At 36.6% G+C, this 21789-nt stretch overlaps 2 protein-coding genes across 7 annotated transcripts in view; one reads left to right on the plus strand and one right to left on the minus strand.

Moving 5' to 3' along the window:
* Window positions 1-21789, plus strand: part of STXBP5L (syntaxin binding protein 5L) — a 382439-nt gene that overhangs the window by 348790 nt on the left and 11860 nt on the right. For all 6 annotated transcript variants that reach the window (XM_042955305.1, XM_042955304.1, XM_042955306.1 and 3 more), the window contains 2 exons: window positions 11739-11909; window positions 14006-14245. In XM_042955305.1, the coding sequence (XP_042811239.1) occupies window positions 11739-11909; window positions 14006-14245 (411 nt within the window). The remainder of the gene's footprint in view (window positions 1-11738; window positions 11910-14005; window positions 14246-21789) is intronic.
* Window positions 19837-21789, minus strand: part of POLQ (DNA polymerase theta) — a 158119-nt gene continuing 156166 nt past the window's right edge. The window contains exon 33 of the transcript XR_006207137.1: window positions 19837-20083. The gene's annotated coding sequence lies outside the window, so the exon portion shown is untranslated. The remainder of the gene's footprint in view (window positions 20084-21789) is intronic.

Below are 21789 nucleotides of genomic sequence, written 5' to 3' on the forward strand. Positions count from 1 at the left end.
CTCTCATTGTGGTTTTGTTTTGTATTTTCCTGATGATAAGTGATATTGAGCATCTTTTCATGAGTCTGTTAGCCATCTGTAGGTATTCTTTGGAAAAGTGTCTATTCACGTCTTCTGCCCATTTCTTCTCTGAATTGTTTTTTCGGTGTCGAGTTTGATAAGTTCTTTATAGATTTTGGGTACTAACACTTTATCTGATATGTCATTTGCAAATATCTTCTCCCATTCTATCCATTGCCTTTTAGTTTTGTTGATTGTTTATTTCACTGTGCAGAAGTTTATATCTTGATGAGGTTCAATAGTTCATGTTTGCTTTCATTTCCCTAGACTCCAGAGACAGGTCTAGTAAGAAGTTGCTGCAGGCGAAGTCAAAGAGGTTACTGTTTTCTCCTCTAGGATTTTGATGGTTTCCTGTCTTACATTTAGGTCTTTCATCCATTTTGAATTTATTTTTGTGTATGGTATAGAGGGTGGTCCACTTTCATTCTTCTGCATGTCTCTGTCCAGTTTTCCCAGCACCATTTGCTCAAGAGACTATCTTCCACTGGATACTCTTTCCTGCTTTGTTGAAGATTAATTGGCCATCGATTTGTGGGTCCATCTCTGTGTACTCTATTCTGTTCCATTGACCTATGTGTCTGTTTCTGTGCCAGTACCACACAGTCTTGATGATTATAGCTTTGTAATACAGCTTGAAGCCTGGAATTGTGATGCTTCCAGCCTTGGTTTTCTTTTCAAACATTATTTTGGCTATCTGGGATCTTTTCTGGTTCCATACAAATTTCAAGATTGTTTGTTCTAGCTCTGTGAAGAATGCTCATGTTATTTTGATAGGGATTGCACTGAATGTGTAGATTGCTTTGAGTAGTATTGGCATTTTAACAATATTTGTTCTTCTAATCCACAAAAGTAGAATGTTTTTCCATTTCTTCGGCTCTTCTTCAATTTCTTTCATAAGCTTTCTATAGTTTTCAGCATACAGATCTTTTACCTCTTTGGTGAGGTTTATTCCTAGGTATCTTATGGTTTTTGGTGTGATTGTAAATGGTATAAATTCCTTGATTTCTCTTTCTGCTGCTTTATTATTGGTATATACAAATACAACTGATTTATGTACATTGATTTTATATCCTCCAACTTTCCTAAATTCATGTATCAGTTCTAGCACTTTTGGTGGACTCTTTTGGGTTTTCCACATAGAATATCATGTCAGCTGCAAAGAGTGAAAGGTCGACTACTTTGCCAATTTTTATGCCTTTTATTTCTTTTTGTTGTCTGATTGCTGAGGCTAGGACTTCCAGTACTATGTTGAACAACAATGGTGAGAGTAGACATCCCTGTTGTGACCCTAACCTTAGGGGGAAAGCTCTTAGTTTTTCCCCACTGAGGATGATATTAGCTGCAGGCCTTTCATATATGGCTTTTATGATGTTGAGGTATGTTCCTTCTATCCTGACTTTCTTGAGGGTTTTTATCAAAAAAGGATGCTTTATTTTCTCAAATGCTTTTTCTACATCTATTCAAAGGATTATATGGTTCTTATCCTTTCTTTTATTAATGTGGTGTATCATGTTGATTGATTTGCAAATATTAAACCAGACCTGCAGCCCAGGAATAAATCCCACTTGATCATGGTGAATAATTCTTTTAGTGTACTATTGAATTCAATTTGCTAGTAACTTGTTGAGAATTTTTACATCCAGTTTCATCAGGGATACTGGTCTGTAATTCTTTTTAGAGGGGTCTTTGTCTGGTTTTGGAAACAAGGTAATACTAGCTTCATAGGATGAGTTTGGATGTTTTCCTACCATTTTATTTTTTGGAACAGTTTGAGAAGCAGAGGTATTAACTCTTTAAATGTCTGGTAGAATTCCTCTGGGAAGTTATCTGGCCCAGGACTCAGAGTCAGTCTTGCCCCAATTAATAAACAGTTGCCAGGCAAGGAAGGACAGGGTTTGGTGTAAGCAGCTCCCCCCTCTACTAGGGGCTGCTGTGTTGCTCTCTGAAATCCCACTATGTTGGTGTTGGGTGGGAAAATGGTGCCATCCCAATATCTCACCCCTGGACCAACCTCCACTATTCAAGCATCCCTTACAGAATAGCAAGGGCAGTCAGCTTGCTCTGCACCACAACCTTCTATGCCTTCTCCTTGGCACATGGCTGGGATTCAAACCCAACATCTTAAAGGACCCAGCATGGCATGGATCTACTCCCCTCCTTCAGAGTAGAGTCTCTCCACCCTGCTGATGGAAGGCCTTTGGCTGGCACCTGAGGGTCTTTTTTTCTTGGGGAGGCAATAAACCCTCTTCCAAAAGTACTCCAGAAAGAGGACTGTTCTCTTCCAGTGCACCCGGAGATGTCTACACCATGCTATGTATGTGATGGCCAGCTCCCTCCTCCCTAGGAACACGTATCCCACCACTCTGGAGAAAGTCACACACTTGCAAGACCTCAGAATTTGAGCTCCAAAAGCTGTTTGCAAAGGAGAACTGGGATACTCTGTACTTCTTGTTCCCCAGTCTATGGTCCAGAGAGGTTTTCCTCTTGTGCTAACTTGATGCCACACTTTTTCAACCCCTCTCATTTTCTTTCCCTTTTGTCTCTCCACAGAAAGAGTTCCCTCCCCTCTGCAGCTCTGCTGTTTTTCTCTCCCCCAATTCATATCCATGCACCTCCAGCCTGCCAAGCTTCTCCCCCCAACTGTGGAAATCCTTCTGACACTCCACAGATCTATTTCCTGGGTGTTCCAAGTAATCTGACCTCAATACAGCTGTGTTTAAAAGGCAAAGAAAGCCCAGGGCCCCCCTACTTCTCTGCTATCGTAACTCCTCCTAAGAATTTTTTTTAGATTTTTTTTCTTTAAGTTTTTATTTGAATTCCAGTTAACTTACAGTGTAACATTAGTTTCAGATGTAGAATCTAGTGATTCATCACTTACAGACAACACCCAGTACTCACTCATCACATGTGCCCTCCTTAATACCCATCACCCTTTTAACCTAACCCCTGCCCACCTCTCCTCCTGTAATCCTCAGTTTGTTCTCTATAGTTAAGAGTTTGTTTTCTGGTTTGTCTCTCTCCCCCCTCACCCAAGTTCATCTGTTTTGTTTCTTAAATTTCATATACGAATGAAATCATATGGTATTTTCTTTCTCTGACTTATTTCACTTAGCATAATACATTCTAGCTCCGTCCATGTCATTGCAAATGGCAAGATTTCATTCCTTTAATGGCTGAGTGATACTCCATTATATATATGTACATACCACCTCTTCTTTTTTCTTAATTTTTTAAATGTATGTTTATTTTTGAGACAGACAGAACATGATCAGGGGAGGGGCAGAGAGAGAGGGAGACACAAACTGAAGCAGACTCTGGGCTCTGAGTTGTCAGCACAGAGCCCAACATGGGGCTCAAACTCAGGAACTACAAGATCATGACCTGAGCCGAAGTTGGATGCTTAACCAACTGAGCCACCCAGGCGCCCTTAACCATACCACCTCCTCTTTTCCATTCATCACTCAAAGGACTGGACATTTGGACTCTTTCCATAATTTGGCTATTGTCAACAATGCTGCTTTAAACATTGGTATACAAGGGGTACCTGGGTGGCTCAGCTGGTTAAGCGTCCAACTTCAGCTCAGGTCGTGATCTCACAGTTCGTGGGTTCGAGCCCCGCATCAGGCTCTGTGCTGACAGCTCAGAGCCTGGAGCCTGCTTTGGATTCTGTGTCTCCCATTCTCTCTACCCCTCCCCTGCTCTCTCTCTCTCTCTCTTAAAAATAAACATTAAACAAAATTAAACATTAAAAAAAATTAAACATTGATGCACATGTATCCATTCCAATTAGTATTTTCGTATCCTTTGAGTAAATACCTAATAGTGCAATTGGTGAATACTAGAGTAGTTCTATTCTTAATTTTGGGGGAGCCTCCATACCGCTTTCCAAAGTGGCTGCACCAGTTTGTATTCTCACCAACAGTGGAAGAGGGTTCCCATTTCTTCACATCCTTTCTAACATCTTTTGTTTCCTGTGCTATTAATTTTAGCCATTCTGACAGGTGCGAGAGGATATCTCATTGCAGTTTTGATTTGTACTTCCCTCATAATGAGTGATGTTGAGCATCTTTTCAGGTGTCTGTTAGCCAGCTCGAGGTCTTCTTTGGAAAAATATCTATTCTTGTCTCCTGCCCATTTTTTAACTGGATTATTTATTTTTTGAATGTTGAGTTTGATAAGTTCTTTATAGATTTTGGGTATTAACCCTTTATCAGATATATCATTTGCTCTCCCATTCCAATATATTCTCCCGTTCCAAAGGTTGCCTCCCAGTTTAGTTGAATGTTTCCTTCACTAAACAGAAGGTTTTTATCTTGATGAAGTCCCAATAATTTATTTTTGCTTTTGTTTCCCTTGCCTAAGGGGACATATCTAGTAAGATGTTGCTGTGGCTGATATCAAAGGAGTTACTATCTGTGTTCTCTAGGATTTTGATGGTTTTGTGTCTCACAGGCTAAACAGCCAGTGTCCTGGTTAGTGGCCTTTAGCAGGTATCTCTACACCTATGCTGAGGGGTGGGAGGAGGAAATGGGGCTGGCTGGTTATTTTACCCCCAGAGAGGCAATGCCTCCTTTCACAGATGTGCTCCACAGGGAAGGAACAGGCTCTCCCTGTGCCCCTTAGGTGATCCTCACATCATGCAATCTGCCCTGGAGTTGTTTTCCTGCCTTTGCTCCAGGAATAGGGCAGCATCCTCAGGTCTCTATCCCAGAGAAGCCCACAGACCTCTAAAACTCCAGTCTTTCAGCCCCCTGGTTGCAAAATTTCACAAAATTCAGCCCCATTCATTTTCACAGCCAATGGCTTTGGGAAATTGTTCTCCTCATACTTATCCCTGTGCACTCTACTCTCTCTTGGCTTTCTCTGCAACCAGGACTCCTTCCTGTCCACAGCACCCATGTTCCATTTCTCCCCCAAACCTGGTCTCTGCACTTCCTACCTTCCTCAATAGTGGCCTCTTCTCTCCCTCTAGTTGTGCAGTTTATTCTGTCAGTTCTCAGACCAATTTGAGTATTCAGAATGATTTGACAGTTATCCAGCTCTGTTCAAGTGATGAGACAAGCCTGGGATCCTCCTTCTACACTGCCAACTTAGCTCCTTCACAAGAAAACAAAAAAGATCTCAAACAAAACAACCTACCTTTCTACCTCAAGGAACTAGAAAAAGGACAAATGAAACCCAAAATTAGTGGAAGAAAGTAAACAAAGATCAGAGCAGAAATAAATGAAATAGAGACTAACAACACAAATCAAAAAGATCAAGGAAACTAAGAGCTGATTTTTTAAAAAGGAGAAACAAAATAGACAAACCTTTAGCCAGATTCACCAAGACTGAAAATCACAAGTGAAAGAGACATTATAACTGATGCCACAGAAACACAAAGGATCATGACCACTATTAACAATTGAATGCCAAAAGATTGGAGATTCTAGAAGCAGATAAATTTCTAGAAAAATACAACCTACCAAGACAATCATGAAGAACTAGAAAATCAAACAGACCAATTACTAGCAAGGAGATTGAGTCACTAATTTAAAACCTCCCAACAAATAAAAGTTTAGGACCAGATGGCTCCACTGCTGAGTTCTACTAAACATTTAAAGAATTAATACAATCCTTTTCAAATTCTTCCAAAAAATCAGAGTAGGGAAAATTTCCTAACTCATTTTTTCAAGGACACTACAAGAAAAGAAAGTTATAGGCCAATATTTCTGCTAAACATAAATGTAAAACTCCTCAACAAAATATTAGCAAGCCAAATTCAATAGTACATTGAAAGGATCTTATGATCAAGGGTAATATTCAAGTCAATGTGATTCATCATAATAGCCAAATGAAAAATAAAAATCCATCATCTCAATAGATGAAGAAAAAGCATTTGACAAAACTCACTATCTGTTCATAACAAAAACTACAACCAAGTGGGAATAGAGGGAATGTGCCTCACATAATAAAGATCATATGTGACAAGGCACAGCTAACATCATATTCAATGGTGGAAAAGTGAAAGCTTTTACTCCAAGATCAGAAACAAGACAAGAAAGACTGCTGTCACCACTTTTATTCAACATAGTACTGAAATACTCTCCAGGGCATGAAAAATAAATAAAAGGCATCCAAATAAGAACACAAGAAGTAAAATTGTCTATCTGCAGAATATATATATATATCCATAAGGTCTCCACCAAAAAAATACTAAAACTAATAAATTCAGCAAAGTTACAGAATAGAAAATCAACATATAAAGCTCAGCTGCATTTCTATACACTAGCAACAAACTATTAGAGAAATTTTAAAAATCCTATTTAGTTGTATCAAAAAGAATAAAATACTTAGGAATAAATTTAACCAAGGAGGTAAAATATCTGTGCACTGAAAACTATAAGATATTAAGAATTAAAGACACAAATAAATGTAAAGATATTTCATACTCATGGGTTGCAAGAATTAATATTGTTAAAATGTCCATACTGCCCAAAGCAATTTATAGATTCAGGGAAATCCCCCTTAAAATTCCAATTACATTCTTCACCAAAATAGAATAATCCTAAAAATTTGCATAGAACCACTAACGACTCTAAATAGCCAAAGCAATCTTGAGAAGGAAGAGCAAAGAGGCATCACACTTTGTGATTTCAAACTATATTACAAAGCTATAGCAATCACAATAGTTTGGTATCAACACAAAAATAGACACAAATCAATGAAACAGGATAGAAAGCCCAGAAATACACACACACATACACACACACACACACACACACACACACAGACTCAATTAATTTACAACAAAGGAGCCAAGAATATACAATAAGGAAAGGATCATCTCTTCAATAAATGGTGCTAGAAAAACTGTACATCCACATGCAAAAGAATGAAACCAAACCACTATCTTACACCATGCACAAAAATCAACTCAAAATGGATTAAAGACTTGAACACAGACCTTTAACAATACAACTCCAAGAAGAAAACAGAGATGGTAAGCTCCTTGACATTGGTTTTGGCATTTTTTTATTTGAAACCAAAAACAAAGAAAATATATGCAAAATTAAGCAAAAATATGATGTAGTGAGACTACATAAAAATAAAAAGCTTCTGTATAGTAAAGGAAACCACCAACAAAATGAAAAGGCAATCTACTGAATGGGAGAAAGTGTTTGTAAAGTATATAACTGATAAAAGGTTAATATCCAAAATATATAAAGGATTCATATAACTTAATAGCAAAAAAACTCAGATTAAAAAAATGGGCAGAGGTGGGTGCCTGCCTGGCTCAGTCAATAGTGCATGCAACTCTTGATCTAGGGGTTGTGAGTCCAAGCCCCATGGTGGATGTAGAGCCTACTTTAAAAAAAAAAAAACATGGGCAGAGGAACTGAATAGACACTTTTCCAAAGACAACATATAAATGGCCAATAGGTACATGAAAAGGTGCTTAACATCACTAATCATAAGAGAAATGCAAATCAAAACCACAACGAGGTATCACCTCATACCTGCTATGGTATGTATCATCAAAAAGAATTAACAAGTGTGTTAAGAGTGTGGAGAAAAGGGAACCCTGTGTAGTGTTGGTAGGAATGTAAATTGGTGCAGCCACTATGGAAAACAGTATGGAGGTGTGTAATCACATTCCTGAAGACTCTAAGCCAATGGTGGGTGACAACCCAGCAAGACCAAAGGAATGACCCAGAAACAGTGATCGAGATCTAGGTTTATTGGGGGCACTTACATACAGGGAGCCCAGGAGTGGCCAACTGAACAAAGCATCTGCTGCTGGAAACTAAACACAGCAAAGTTTTATAGTGTAGCAATTATCCTAGGAATTCTCTGTAGCTTTGCCTTTCCTTGCACAGCAAATGTTCCAATGATATCAGAACCCACCACCTGGACATTTGCATTATCAAGGTGATACTCCAAGTTGGCCAGCCTAGAGCCCCTGACCTGGAATGCTGAACAACATGTTTTCTACATATCTTACTTATGGGAAATAACAGAGAAGACGGGATCTATACATTCTCAAGATAAAGATTAACAGCAGCATTAGGGTGTGCTTGTGCAAACCAGCCCTGGCCCTTAACACACAGGAGGTTCCTCAAAAATTAAAAATAGAACCACCATATAATCCAACAATCTCACTTTTGGGTATACATCCAAAGGAAATGAAAACAGGGTATTGAAGGGCTGTCTGCAGTCCTATGTTCATTTCAGCATTATTCACAATAGCTAAGATAGGGAAACAACCTAAGGGCCTATAAATGCATGAATGGATAAAGAAGACATGGTATATATACACAATGGATATTATTGAGCCATGAAAAAGATGGAAATCCTGCCATTTGCAAAAACATGGATGGACCTTGAGGGCATTACATGAAGTGAAATAAGCCAGGCAAAGACAAATACTGCATGGTATATCACTTATATGATGAATATTTTTTTTAAAAAGTTATAGAAACAGTAGAAAAGTGGTAACCAGTAGCTGAGGGTAGGGAAAATAGGGAAGGGTTTGTAAAAGGGTATAAACTTTCAGCTATAAGATGAGTAAGTTCTGAGAATCTAATGTAAAACATGATGACATGACAACGATGACTATCGTTGACAACCCAGGAATGTATAATTGAAATTTGCTAAGGGAGAACTTAATGTTCCACAAAAAATAAATAAAGTGATGGGCATGTTAATTAGATAGTGGGAATACATTCCCAGTTTGTATATATATCAGATAATGATGTACAATTTATTATTTTTTTAATGTCTACTTTTGAGAGAGAGAGAAAGACAGAGTGTGAGTGGGGGAGGGGCAGAGAGAAGAGGAGACACAGAATCCAAAGCAGGCTCCAGTCTCTGAGCTGTCAGCACAGAGCCTGACACGAGGCTCGAACTCATGAACTGTGAGATCATGACCTGAGCCAAAGTCAGATGCTTAACCAAAAGAGCCACCCAGGCACCCCTTGATGTATACTTTAAATGTTACGATTTTATATGTCAGTTTTACCTCAATGAAGCTGACATTTTAATAATAGTTATTTCAAGTTAAAGCATTCTATTCATCACCGACAAAGCCTAAGGCAATGGTTTCAGTAAGAAATTATTTTCCCTAAAACTGTAAAGTTAGTTTTAAACATCCACTTAAATGAACAAATTATAAGTTAAACTTTAAAAAACAAATGGTTAATTATTGAGAAATAAAGAGGAAGAAGCTCTTTGAAACTTTGCATTTCAGAGACTAACCATTAAACTCAAGGCATATAAACCTTTGCTCATTCAAAGCATTTTTAACTTTGACAACAAAAATATAGCCATGAAAATTTTGCTATAGAAGAATCAAATTAAAACTGGAGATAAAAATTAAGCTCATCAAGGGGAAGACTAAGATTCTGTTCATCCAGGTTTTCAGCTTAAAATTCTTCAGAAAAAATATTCTAAAAATAAGAGCTTAAAAACCTCAAAAAAAAAAGTCAGCAAAAAAGTAGAGAATGTTGACAGTCAAAAAACACTAAAATAAGACAAATTAAAAATGACATAAACCTTAGTTTTGGGATTATGATGGCAGAGATGTCCTGCTGAACCAGGCCAGCAATAGCACAGCTCCTAGCATGTAGCTCCAGGATCGTCAATGCTGAGTCACTGACTTTTTTTTTTTTTTTTTTAAGTAAAACATTAACTCCTGTGTGGTTGGACATTGTTTGGGGCTGCAAGCTTCTGAGTACACCTCATAGTTTCTCTCTGAGCTTCCGAACTTCCTAATATCCTTTAATAAATTCCTTTCCTGCTAAAACAAATTAATCAAGCGAACCAACATTAAGTCAATTAACAAAGCAACTTTTCCTCCAACCAACACATCGTGTCTGAGGAAGGGGCAACTCTTTCCAACAGATGTATGGCTTATTTTTGCAATTTATACCCCCAAAGTTGTCCTTTTTAATTCATTCTAGTTAGTGCCAGTGTTGTGTCAGATGTTGTTAGTGCCAGAAGTTGCTCTCAGTATTTTTGCTGTTTATAAGACTACATTTGATAGTGCAGGAGGGGTAGAGCTCTTGACTTCAGCTTCCCTACGGCTAACTCATCAAGGGATATTTCTGTCTTTCCATCTGGGAGATCTGGGATTTCTGAAATCTGTGTTAATACGGAAGATGACTGGCCCCAAAAGACTTGGATCTCAATACGCATTACACAGGCTGCTCCTAAACCCTACTATATGTGTCTTCAAAACTATCCCTTACCAAAATATTTTAAAGTGGCCCTGTGGCCCAGTTTTTAAGTATATACACAGTAAGTGAGAAAATCTGGATCCAAATTCTGCCCCCATGAATACTATTTATATATTATTAGATACTTTTCCAAAGTATCCAAACCCTTTTTTCTGAGCTTCAGTTTCCTCAGCTGCAAAATCAGGATAATAAAGGATCTACCCTGTAGGGCTGTTATTAACCTTAAATGGGTAGTGTTAGGGCACCTGGGTGGCTCAGTCAAGCAGCCAACTCTTGATTTCTGCTCAGGTCATTGTGTCACAATCACTGGGCATGGAGCCTGCTTAAGATTCTCTCTCCGCCTCTCCCATTTTTCACGCCCCCCCCCTCAAAAAAATTAAATGGGTAATGTTTATATAGTGTCTGGCATTTAAATATTTGATAAATGTTAACTCTTCTTTTTGAAAATAGTAAAAGAAACACTAATGTATATAAATGGTAAGACCTAATTGTCATGCTTGCACTAGTTCAAGGATATCCAGAAAATGGACACTTTTCAAATTCTATAATACAGAAAAGCTATAATGGAGTGGACACTTAGTACCACATGGACATTAAACATGATTCTTCTCCATTTAACTCTATTATCCTTTGAATGTCCAAAGCACATTTTAAAATGTATTCTGAATATTGCAGAACTATGAGATGATGTTTCAAATATTATATATCAGGATTGAAAAAATAAGACCTATTTTTAGTGCTATTATTTACAGGTTTTTAAGTTCTATCACAACGGAGCTAAACTCATGAGCTCTAAGTAAATAGTACTATTTGTCTGGAATGAGAATGACAATAATAATTTTTGTTCAGAATTTACCATATACTAAGAAGTGTTCTGGCATGTGACATGAATTATCGCAAAATATCCGTGAAGTAGATAATATTCCCAACTTACAGAAAAGGAGATTAAAGTATGGAGGACTACAATAATTTGTATATTTTGTAAATGGTAGAATTAGGATTTGAGCCCAGGCAGTCTGGCTTAAGAGTCATTATTCTTAAGTACCATTTTCAACTGCACAGTAAGATACTTCCATTCTATATTTTAAACTCCAAGCACTTGAGTTGCTTCCAAAACTTATATAAATAGGTGCATATTTAAATTATGCAAAAGAAAGTTGAATACTATAACCTATTTTGTACTGCCATTAAATGATAAAATACTTAATGGAGACAATAAATTTTAAACTATGTTAACAGTCAAATATTAAAAATGAACTTATGTTTAATAAAAATCGTATGAAGTTTTTGGCTAACTACTGAAAATGTGACTAACTCTTAAAATAGTGAGGACTTAGCCATCTTTGTATGTTTTGAAAAAAATGAATTATCACTCTTCATTTACTAATCTACACATTCAGATTCCTTTATATATGAAGATTTAATTATGGTATTTATGCTGCCTTCTTCCTCCTGGTACAGATCATGTAAACGGACACTGCACAAGTCCAACCTCTCAGAGTTGCAGTTCTGGAAAACGTCTGTCTAGTGCTGATGTTTCAAAAGTAAATCGCTGGGGTCCTGGAAGACCACCATTTCGGAAAGCACAATCAGCTGCTTGCATGGAAATTTCTTTACCAGTCACAGCAGAAGGTGAGTTAAACATACAAATTTTTGTGGATACAATTAAAATTTGATATACCATAATAATGGGAGCTAGAGGACAAGGGATGTAAATTACATGTAAAAGATATTTAAAACTATAGTCAGCTCTCAGCAATGAGTAACTGAGAGATTGGTCAAACTGTGGCCATGATTCCGAATCCATTCCTCGCTACACCTCCTTCTTCATCTCTAAAACCAGGATGGCTCTGCTTATTGGTAGACACCTTCTCTTGTACAAAGGAAGACCTATGCTTTAATTTGTTCTCAAGACCCCCAGCAACAGAGTTTCCTTCCATCTCAATGGTGAGCTTTTAGTGTCTCTATCTGTAGTTATTTAATGTCTTGCAACCCTAATTTCCTCAACTGTCAAGTGAATGTGACCAAGAAAAAGGCAAGATCTTAAGTTCTTAAGTTTGCAATCTTCATCTTCATATGTTTTTTAAACGATTAAGTGCTTATTAGTGGAATGAGTATTGGAGCAGAGATTAAAGTATAAGAGCTAGAAGGCCAGAAAGTTTTAGACAGGGAGGAAAAAAGGAATCTTCTAACTTAGTGGCTACTGTCTTGCTGACAACTTTAGGGAAAGATATGGAAAAAATAATCTTAGGAAGATTTTCTATGGTAATTCTAGTCTATAAAGTAATTCCCCATTTACCACCCCTCAATAAATTTGATAGAAATGACCTATATTATTATTCAAAAATTTTAATTTAAAAACTATTTTAATTATACCATACTAAATCTGGTTCATTGACATGCAAATAATGAATTTATCTCTCTCATAGGTGTCTGTGAGTAACAACCTTGAATGTTGATGCACTATGAATGAAAAAACTTTGAAAGCATTTTAGCTAGGATTTGTATAATAAAAGCAAAATGTAAAGGTTATAGAAATAGCACTCTTAATCACTGGCTTGAGAGTTGAGAATTTTGACTTTCAGACATTTCTGCCTCTAATTTGTACTGGATTCTGGGGAAATTGCTTAACTCTATATCTCGGTCTCTAAATCTATAAAGTTATATAGATTATATCCAAGCTCCCTCTCATCTCTAAATTCTATTACGAATAATTATTTTTACAAACTTGCTGAGGGATATAAGGGGGAAATTAGGAATACTATATTTGTCTTTCTAGAAAAAGGATAATCTAAGGAACTTATATTTAACTCTTTTTATAAAAATGAGTCACACTTGTACCTATAAAGGAAGGAGTGAATATGTAGAAAAAAAGGAATATGAGGAACTTGTATTCCAGAGCAATTATAAGAACAAAACCTGCCTCGAATTCCTTTAACTGAGGATGAGTTTATGCTTGTTGGAGTGTGCACATGTATGAGTGTTGATGAGCAGGAAAACTTGCAACTATCCTGCTTCCTGTAGGTGGGCTGAAGCCCCCTCAGAAAGATTACCATTAACAATGAGATGGCACGGTCTATAGCTTCTGATCTGGTCCTAGGAAAAGTTACAACTGGATTTGGATTCAAGGTAGGTAACCTGAAAGTAGTTCGGGGATACGACATTTGTTCTTTGGCCTTGGTAAATACTCCAATTTTTACAACTATAGTTACTCCAAATATAGCAAAACCAAAAATTGTGTTAGTTAGGGACATGTATTCACCACAGAACATTTGTGACCTTTCAGGTAAGTAGTCATAATTTTGTCCGTAAGAGGGAATTGCCAAGAAATCATTAGGAATATTTTCAATAATTGAGGTACAGAAGCATAATTAAAATGGTACCAGAAATTCTTGTAACCTTTACTACTTAGACTAAATGTTTTTTCCCCAGATTAGAAAATTTCAACTAATAGAGGAGGTAATGTAGGGGAAAAAACATGGTGACCTGGAACTCTGGAGTCCCAAGTTCTGGTCCCAGCTCTGCCTAAGTTTATGATTTATACTTCTGGACTTCAGTCTCTTCATTATCAAAATAAGCTGGTGAATTGGACAAGCTGTCTTCCAGATCAGTTAACAAGGAACCAAATTCTACTTCCCTCTCATAATTTTGTTTTTCATGTATGAAGTCTGACTTTACTTCTTATAGAAATACACTAACTTAATTTTTGTTCTTCTAAACATCCATAGAAAGCCGAGAGAATTCCTATAATCGTTCTAGAAGTTCGAGCATCTCCAGTATTGACAAAGATTCTAAAGAAGCAATTACAGCACTATACTTCATGGAGTCTTTTGCTCGGAAAAATGACTCTACAGTCTCCCCTTGTTTGTTTGTTGGAACTAGCCTGGGAATGGTGTTAATCATCTCCCTGAACCTACCTTCAGCAGATGAGCAAAGATTTACAGAACCAGTCATGGTATTTCCAAGTGGTAAGAGTTCTTGTTTTATTCCTTAATTGCTATTTTTCACATTTTGACATAAGATAATGTATAACATTAATTTGTATTGATCTGGAAGACTATAAGTATTCTGTATGTTGGAAACTATTGAGAATTTCATAAATCATATACTATCCCAACATTTGTCATATAGCAACTTACCATTCATTAGGATAAAATAGTATAATCATTTCTATGGTAGTAAACTGTATAACTGTCCACCTAAACAATGCCTTGGGGAAAAAGTTTCTGAAAAGCACTAAGGAAAACCTTAATGCAAAAGTTAAAGTATTTAATGAAGTATTTCTCCAAAGTTCTAGGCCAGAGCAGAGCCTATATCATCCCTGACAAATTCAGAACAATTAAGCTAGAAGCACTACATAGCTTTCGAAAATCTTCAGTAAACTTTCCATCTTGTTTCAAAAGCATACCACACAATTTCTTTCCTTTTTATCCTAGTGCCTGAAAAATTTGACCTAAGTTATGAGTACTGTTGCTAAAGCATATGTTCTTCTTAAAGCAAAGTATCTTCTTCCTACTTGAATTATCTTTTTTTCTTTTCAAAGAGATGAATGTGATTCCTCACGCAATTCCTTTGAACATTTAAAATTTTGTTCTCAATAACTTTTGCTTTGTATTTCCTATGTATGATAAGAAATGTTTTTCAGACAGTTTTTAGGTAAAAAAATAAAAAAGGAATTTTATTAATATATAGGATAAGGAATTTTATTTTAAAAGAATAAATATATGTGGTATGCCATGTTAGAGAGAGTTTTGTTTTCTTTGTTAACTGGTGTACTAAATTCTTATAGATATTTACTTAATGTAGGTGGAATAGTCAGCTCTCTACTAGTCTGGCAAATTTAGATAAACGTATTTATGTGTATGTGTATGTGTTAAATAACAGAAGTTGATCTTCTCACACTTCTGGGGACTAGAGATCCAAGATTAAGGAGTCAACAGATTTGGTTTCTTCTGAGGCTTCTCTCATTGGCTTGCAGATCACCAAAGGTGCCATGTGTTCACATGGCTGTCCTTCAGTGTGCATGTACCCCTAGTGTCTCCCTGTGTATGCTAACTTTTTCTTAGACAGACACCAGTTTGGATTAGGGGCCACCCTAACAACTTCCTCTTAATCGCTTCTTTAAAGGTTGTACCTTCTGAGGTACTGGGTTCTAGGCCTTCAACACATGAATTTGGTGGAGACACAATTCAGCCCATAAAATGCATTGTATTTTAAAAGTTAATCTGCTAGGATCACTGTATTTTAATTGTAAACATATTTCACGATGAGAAAACATCTTTTACTACATTCCTTATTTTAAGGAAATATGCACAATTCTCTTATATTGGTTGAGTTAAAGCCAGATTAGTGAGGTCACAATGAATTATTAAACATTAATTCAATCCACTATTTAACTCAATAAATCGTTATACATATTGGACACCTAATATGTGCCAGGCATTCCTCACAAGTTTAAAGGTGAAAATTTATCTCTTGTGTACAAAAGTTTACAACCATAAGTGAAAGACAGTTTTTTAAGAGATATTCTAAAAAATGTGGTTTTCTATTTCACAAGCTTAGAAATAAACATTCTCTGGAACTGACTTAACAGATCTCTCAATATTGTAGGGAAGTCCTTTAGCATTCTTAGCAAACAGACATAGACTAAAAATGATGGCAAATTACAAAATAAGTATAGATTTAACTTAATAATGTGGTATCTAGTTAGTAAGTAGTTGCAAAGCTTTTCCTCATTTAAAGATATATAATGGGAACCTGTCTTCTCCAATTTTCTTCTATGTCATTATTCTTCTGTTCCTTCCAGACTTTAGTTAATATCAATACCAGCTCACCAATTGTAACAAATGTACCACATTAATACAAGATGTTAATAAAGGACAAAGGGGTCATATGGGAGCTCTCTGTACTACTTGCTCAATTTTCTGTAAACCTACAAGTGCTCTAAAAAAAAGTATTTTTTTAAAAAAGAGGTATACAATAGAGAAAACTATGAAGCTGGTTTCCAATGTGTTTTACAAATAACCATGGAAAAGAGAGAAAACCTAATTAGAAGATCATAAGAGACTACTATGAACAATTATATGCAAATAAGCCAGACAACCTAAAAGAAATGGATAAATTCCTGGAAACATATAACATACCAAGACTGAATCATAAAGAAATAAAAAGTCTGAGCAGATCTATAACTACTAAGGAGATTGAATCAGTAATCAAAAACCTCTCAATAAAGAAAAGCCAACTCTTTTTTTAAGGAATCTTTTCACTTTAATTTACTGTGGTTGTCTTGACAGCAAATTCTATTCAATGATATGGAAATTTGAACTGTACTCAATCATTGAATTTTAGAGTGGAAAAGCACCTTAAGGTTATCCATTCCCTGTAGTTATGCCTTAGCCTGTATCAGAATCACTTGGAAGGTTTGTTACAACACAGATTATTGGTCCCCACCCTCAGAGTTTCTAATTAAACAGGTCCGGGGTGGGGTCTGAGGATTTGCATTTTTAACAAGCTTCCAGGTGATGCTGATTCTACAAATGCCACTTTACATAGGCTAGGATGGAAAAATCTCCAATTCTTTACTCCTGTGCAGGGAAAAACACAGTGCTTCCTCCTTCTGTGTGTTTCTTCTGTGTGCCTCTTTCAAACTGCTTCCACACTCACAACACTTCTGACACCACATGTGGAGAGGTTTTTCCCCATAAGAAGCAGGTCTTTGCAACACCAGCTGAGTGTCCCACAGTTTAACTCAATCCTGACACTATCTGGAGATAATTGTCAGATTCCACAGGTTAAGAACTCATTCCCACAAAACTGCTCCCTCTCCTTCCTTTAGATGTCAATCACCAGTCTAGTTTGTCACCTGTGCTTCTGACACATTGGCTATAAATCTGAGGTTCCCACAACCCCCTCTTTGGGTTCATTCAATTAATTTGTTAGAGTGGCTTACAGAACTCAGGAAAACTGTTTACTTACCATTTACCAGTTTATTATGAAAGGATACAGATGAACATCCACGTGGAAGAGATGCGTGGGTAAGGTATATGGAAAAGAACACAGAGTTTCCATACCCTCTCCAGGAGCGTCAGTCTCCCTGCACTAACACCTGTTCACAAACCCGGAAGCTCTTCAAAGCCCTTCCTTTTGGGTTTTTATGGAGGCTTCATTACTTAGGCATGATTGACTAAATCATTGATCATTGGTTGAATTCAATCTCCAGGCCCCTCCTCTCCGGAGATTGGGAAGGGATGGGACTAAAGGTACCAACCCTCTAAACACAGCTGGTTCCTCTGGCAACCAGCCCCTATCCTTGGGTAAGATCCAAAAGTCACCTCATTAACATAATAAAAGACACCTGTGTTTTTCTCCTCCTTGAGGAAATTCCAAAGGTTTTAGCAGCTCAGTGCCAGATACAGAATAAAGACCAAAATGTTTATTATAAATCACAATATCACACATGCAAATTCAGCTTAATTACAATCCTGGTTAAATTTATTTCTCCCTGCTTATTTATATGCCTGTGCAGCTGACCATGGCTGGAGAAAAACATAACCACAATAAATAGTCTCATTTTGAAATAAATCACCAATAACTTCAAGTAGGTTCCTATGCTGCTGGGTAATATCCTCTCTTCCACACTCTCAAACAATCATATATTTTCTCCACTCTCCTCAAACCTCAAATACCTCCTCCACTATTTTCAATGTCAGCTAATGACCATGTGTCCTCTTTTACTGAGAAAATTGAAACAAGCAGATAACTTCAAACACCACATCTACCAACCTGTCTGCTTATATCTCCGTGGTCTCTGTATTCTCTCCTGTTATTATGACTAAACTGTGTAAGCTCCCAACGTGGCCAACTTCTCTACTTGTATACTCAAAGTCAATCCAGCAACTTTTCCTGTTTCCTTTATATAATTATATTTGCATTTATACCTAATTGTGTAATTATAGTGATAATAAATACTTATCTTTCTGCTAGATCAGCAAATAAACATGCTGTTCTTTCTCCCATTAAAGGAGAAAAACTTGGGGTGCTTGGCTGGCTCAGTCGGTACAGCATGCAACTCTTGATCTTGGGGTTGTGAGTTTGAGCCCCACAGTGGGTGTAGAGATTACTTAAAATCTAAAAGTAAGTGAGTAAATGAGTAAATAAAAGAGAGACACTCTGTCTTGAATCTATCCCTCTATAATGCTCCATTTCATTTCTTTTTCTTTAATGCAAAATCTTTGAAATGTTTTTTTATATTCACGATTTCCAATTTTATTCTTTCATTCTCTCTAGGCTCCATTCTAAACAAGCTTTCTCCCATACCAATCAATAAAAACCTTTGTCTGGTCACCACTGACCTCATGGCTCAATCCAATGGTCAGTTGTCAGGCCATGTATTACTTGACATATCAGCAACATATTACCAAGTTTACCGTTGTCCCTACCTTAAAAACACTTCACTTGGATTCCAGAACAGTATATTTGCCTACTTTTCCTCCTACCTTTGTAGCCATTCCTTCTCAGTCCACTTTACTGGTTTCTCCTCATTTCACTAGACTTAAAACATAAGAATGCCCAAAGACGGACTCAAATCTTTTCTGTTTTCTATTTACATTCGAGGACAAAATGACTTTAAACCTGCCTCATGACTTTAAATGCCATTGAAAATTTAATGGGCTATATATTTTTTATTTATAGTCTGGAATTGTCTCCAAATTTCTGACATAGATATCCAGTTACTTGACATCCACTTGGATTAATCGTCTCAAACTTACCATGTCCAAAATCGAGTTCCTGGTTTCCTATCCTTTCTCCCATATTCATTACCACATCTGTTCATGACAATTCCATCCTTCCAATTTCTCTCGTCAGTAACATTAGAATCATCCTGGACCACTGTTTCTTTCACACTCTGAATCTAATTTATTAGCAAATTCAGTTGGCTTGACTTTTATAGTATCCTCAGATTCTGACCATTGCTTACCACTTCTATTGTTACCACCTGATTGGAAGAAACTTTTATCCTTTCCTTGCCTTGATTTATTGTAGTAACCTCTTAACTGTTCTCCCTTTGGAATATGGCCAGCAGAAAGAGTGATCATGTTAAGTGAAAATTAGATTACATCACTCTATTCTCAGAATCTTCCTTATACCAAGTAAAAGTCTGAGTCTTTACTGTGTTCTACAAGACGCTTTATAACCTAGATCCATCTCTGATCTCTCTGATCTCATCATCTCTAAGTCTGCCCTTTGCTGCTCTAGAAAGTCAAGATCTGAAAAGAGTTTGAGATTCTACTTTATTTGCAAGCTGATAAAGTTAGGTTTCCAGTTTTATGAATGTTGATAGAAGATAAAAGACTCCTGGTTCAGAGATGAAAGATAATCAGATATCTGACCAGTAGTCAGTATATCAGCATTTTGTGCTGGTTTCCTGAGTCTTGATTCTCACAGTATGAAGCAAAGAAGCCTTCTCTTCTATATTAGTCTGCTCAAGACACCATAACAAAATACCACAGAGAGGGTGGCTTAAATAACAGAAATTTATTTTCTCACACTTCTGCAGACTGAAAATCCCAAACCAGTGTCCCAGCAGTGTTGGTATCTGGTGAGAGCTCTCTCTTTGAGTTGTAGAGAGCTGCCTGTACACTGTGTTCTCATAGTGTTTCTTCTGTGTCCAGAAAGAGTGAACAAACTCTGGTGTCTCTTGTTTTAAGGACACTAATTCTATCAGATCATGGCCCTACCCTATGGCCTCATTTAACCTTAGAGGCCCCATCTCCAAGTACATCCACACTGGGGGTTAAGTCTTCAACCTAAGAATTTGAGAGAGGGGAGAGGTAGAAACATTTAGTCCGTAACACCTTCTACTCTATTAAAATTTAATCATACCTTTCCCCTAGAGTTCTTATCTCCTTTCCTGCTTTATTTTTTTCCTTAGTATTTATCAGTGTCTAATATCTCATATATATACTTAGTTATCATATATGGTCTATCTCTATCATCTAAAATAAACTCTAGGAAAGTAGAGATTTATCTCTGTTTTATTCACTATTATATTCCCTAAAACAGAACCTAGAACACATAGTAAGTCCTCAATAAATATAAGTGAAGGTTGTAGTAGGGTAGGCTGCCATTGTGGAAAGCTGGAGTAAGGTATACTTCCAGCCAGTGAGACCTCCTTCAAGAGGAAAGTCCTAATTACTTGTGGGTGAATTATTTACCATAGACTGAACTGTGAAGATCTTATTATACAGGACCTTAAATTTAAGCTTACTTTGCAATGAAGTGTATTTCTGAAATAGTAGTGGCTTACAATTTGGACTTAAGTTTTTTTTTTTCTTTAAGTTAGGAAAGATTAATGGCAAGTCATAAAGATTAATAATACATATTTGAAAAAACTTAAACCCTGTATAAACCTAATGGACAGAATATAATCAAAGCATTTTTTTTATCACAAATTAGGAGACAAAGCAGCTGTTTTGGCAAGGGCAGATTATTGAGAAATTGTCATTTTGATGCTGACAGTTTGTAAGCATCAGGTATAAGTAAAATGGCTTCCAAAATGTAGATTTCTTATCTTTTTAACCTACCTTAGGGTATCTCTAAATTGAGGGTGCTAAGATATTTATAATTAGAAGAGTTATCCCATGACAGGTAATTAAGGAAATGTGGCTTTATAGAAGAATGAATCCTAGATGAATTCTAATTAAATCACTTGTCATAGCTTTGGAAATCCCCCCTGCCCCTCCCACCCCGCTTCCGGAACACTGGGAGAGCTGTTCTTATATTCCTTGATGAAGTGCCCAAACCCTGCTCTCCTAACTTCTTCAGTTCCCTTGTAGGACATTTGCAAGATTCTTCTTTTTAAAGTGGATTTTAAAACACAACTGGGATGTTAAATCATCTAAACACGTTATTTTAAATTTGATTAAGCACTTTAAATTATAAAGTACTTTAAATGGAATGTATTTTTATTTATTATCCTTCCTTTTACAATTGTCTGTCATATGTACACTTTTGAGGCAATATTAGCCTAGGTTAATCCCCTTACTCTCTCTACATGATGTCAGAGGACAAAAGAAAAAAAAAGGCTCTTGGGCGTTGCTTACAGGAGTCTGGTAATGTCCCAAAGTCAATCCGTCACAAGTTGCCTCCCAAGTTTTATAATATCCTGTTTATAATATTCTGGACTGGTTAAAAATAGCCCATAGGTAATAATTTGGCATGGATATTCAAACTTGGAGAATCCAGGTGAGTAAACTTCTTTTCTATATAAACATGCATAAGCCTGCATAAGAGCCAAAGGAAGTTTTTTTTTTTTTTTTTTATAATACAATCAAAATTGCTAGCATGAACTCTATATGTCAAAATTTCATGAAATTTATTCCAGGTGTTCAATTTCAGAAGGAGAAACCGTTTTCTAGTAAATGAGCCTAAGAAATAAGGAAATAGAATCAGATGGCATGAGTTTTTTCAGTTGGAGTTATTTCAATAAATGAAAATTATAAATGTTCTAAAA

Source organism: Panthera leo, chromosome C2 (assembly GCF_018350215.1).
Source record: "Panthera leo isolate Ple1 chromosome C2, P.leo_Ple1_pat1.1, whole genome shotgun sequence".
NCBI lineage: Eukaryota > Metazoa > Chordata > Mammalia > Carnivora > Felidae > Panthera > Panthera leo.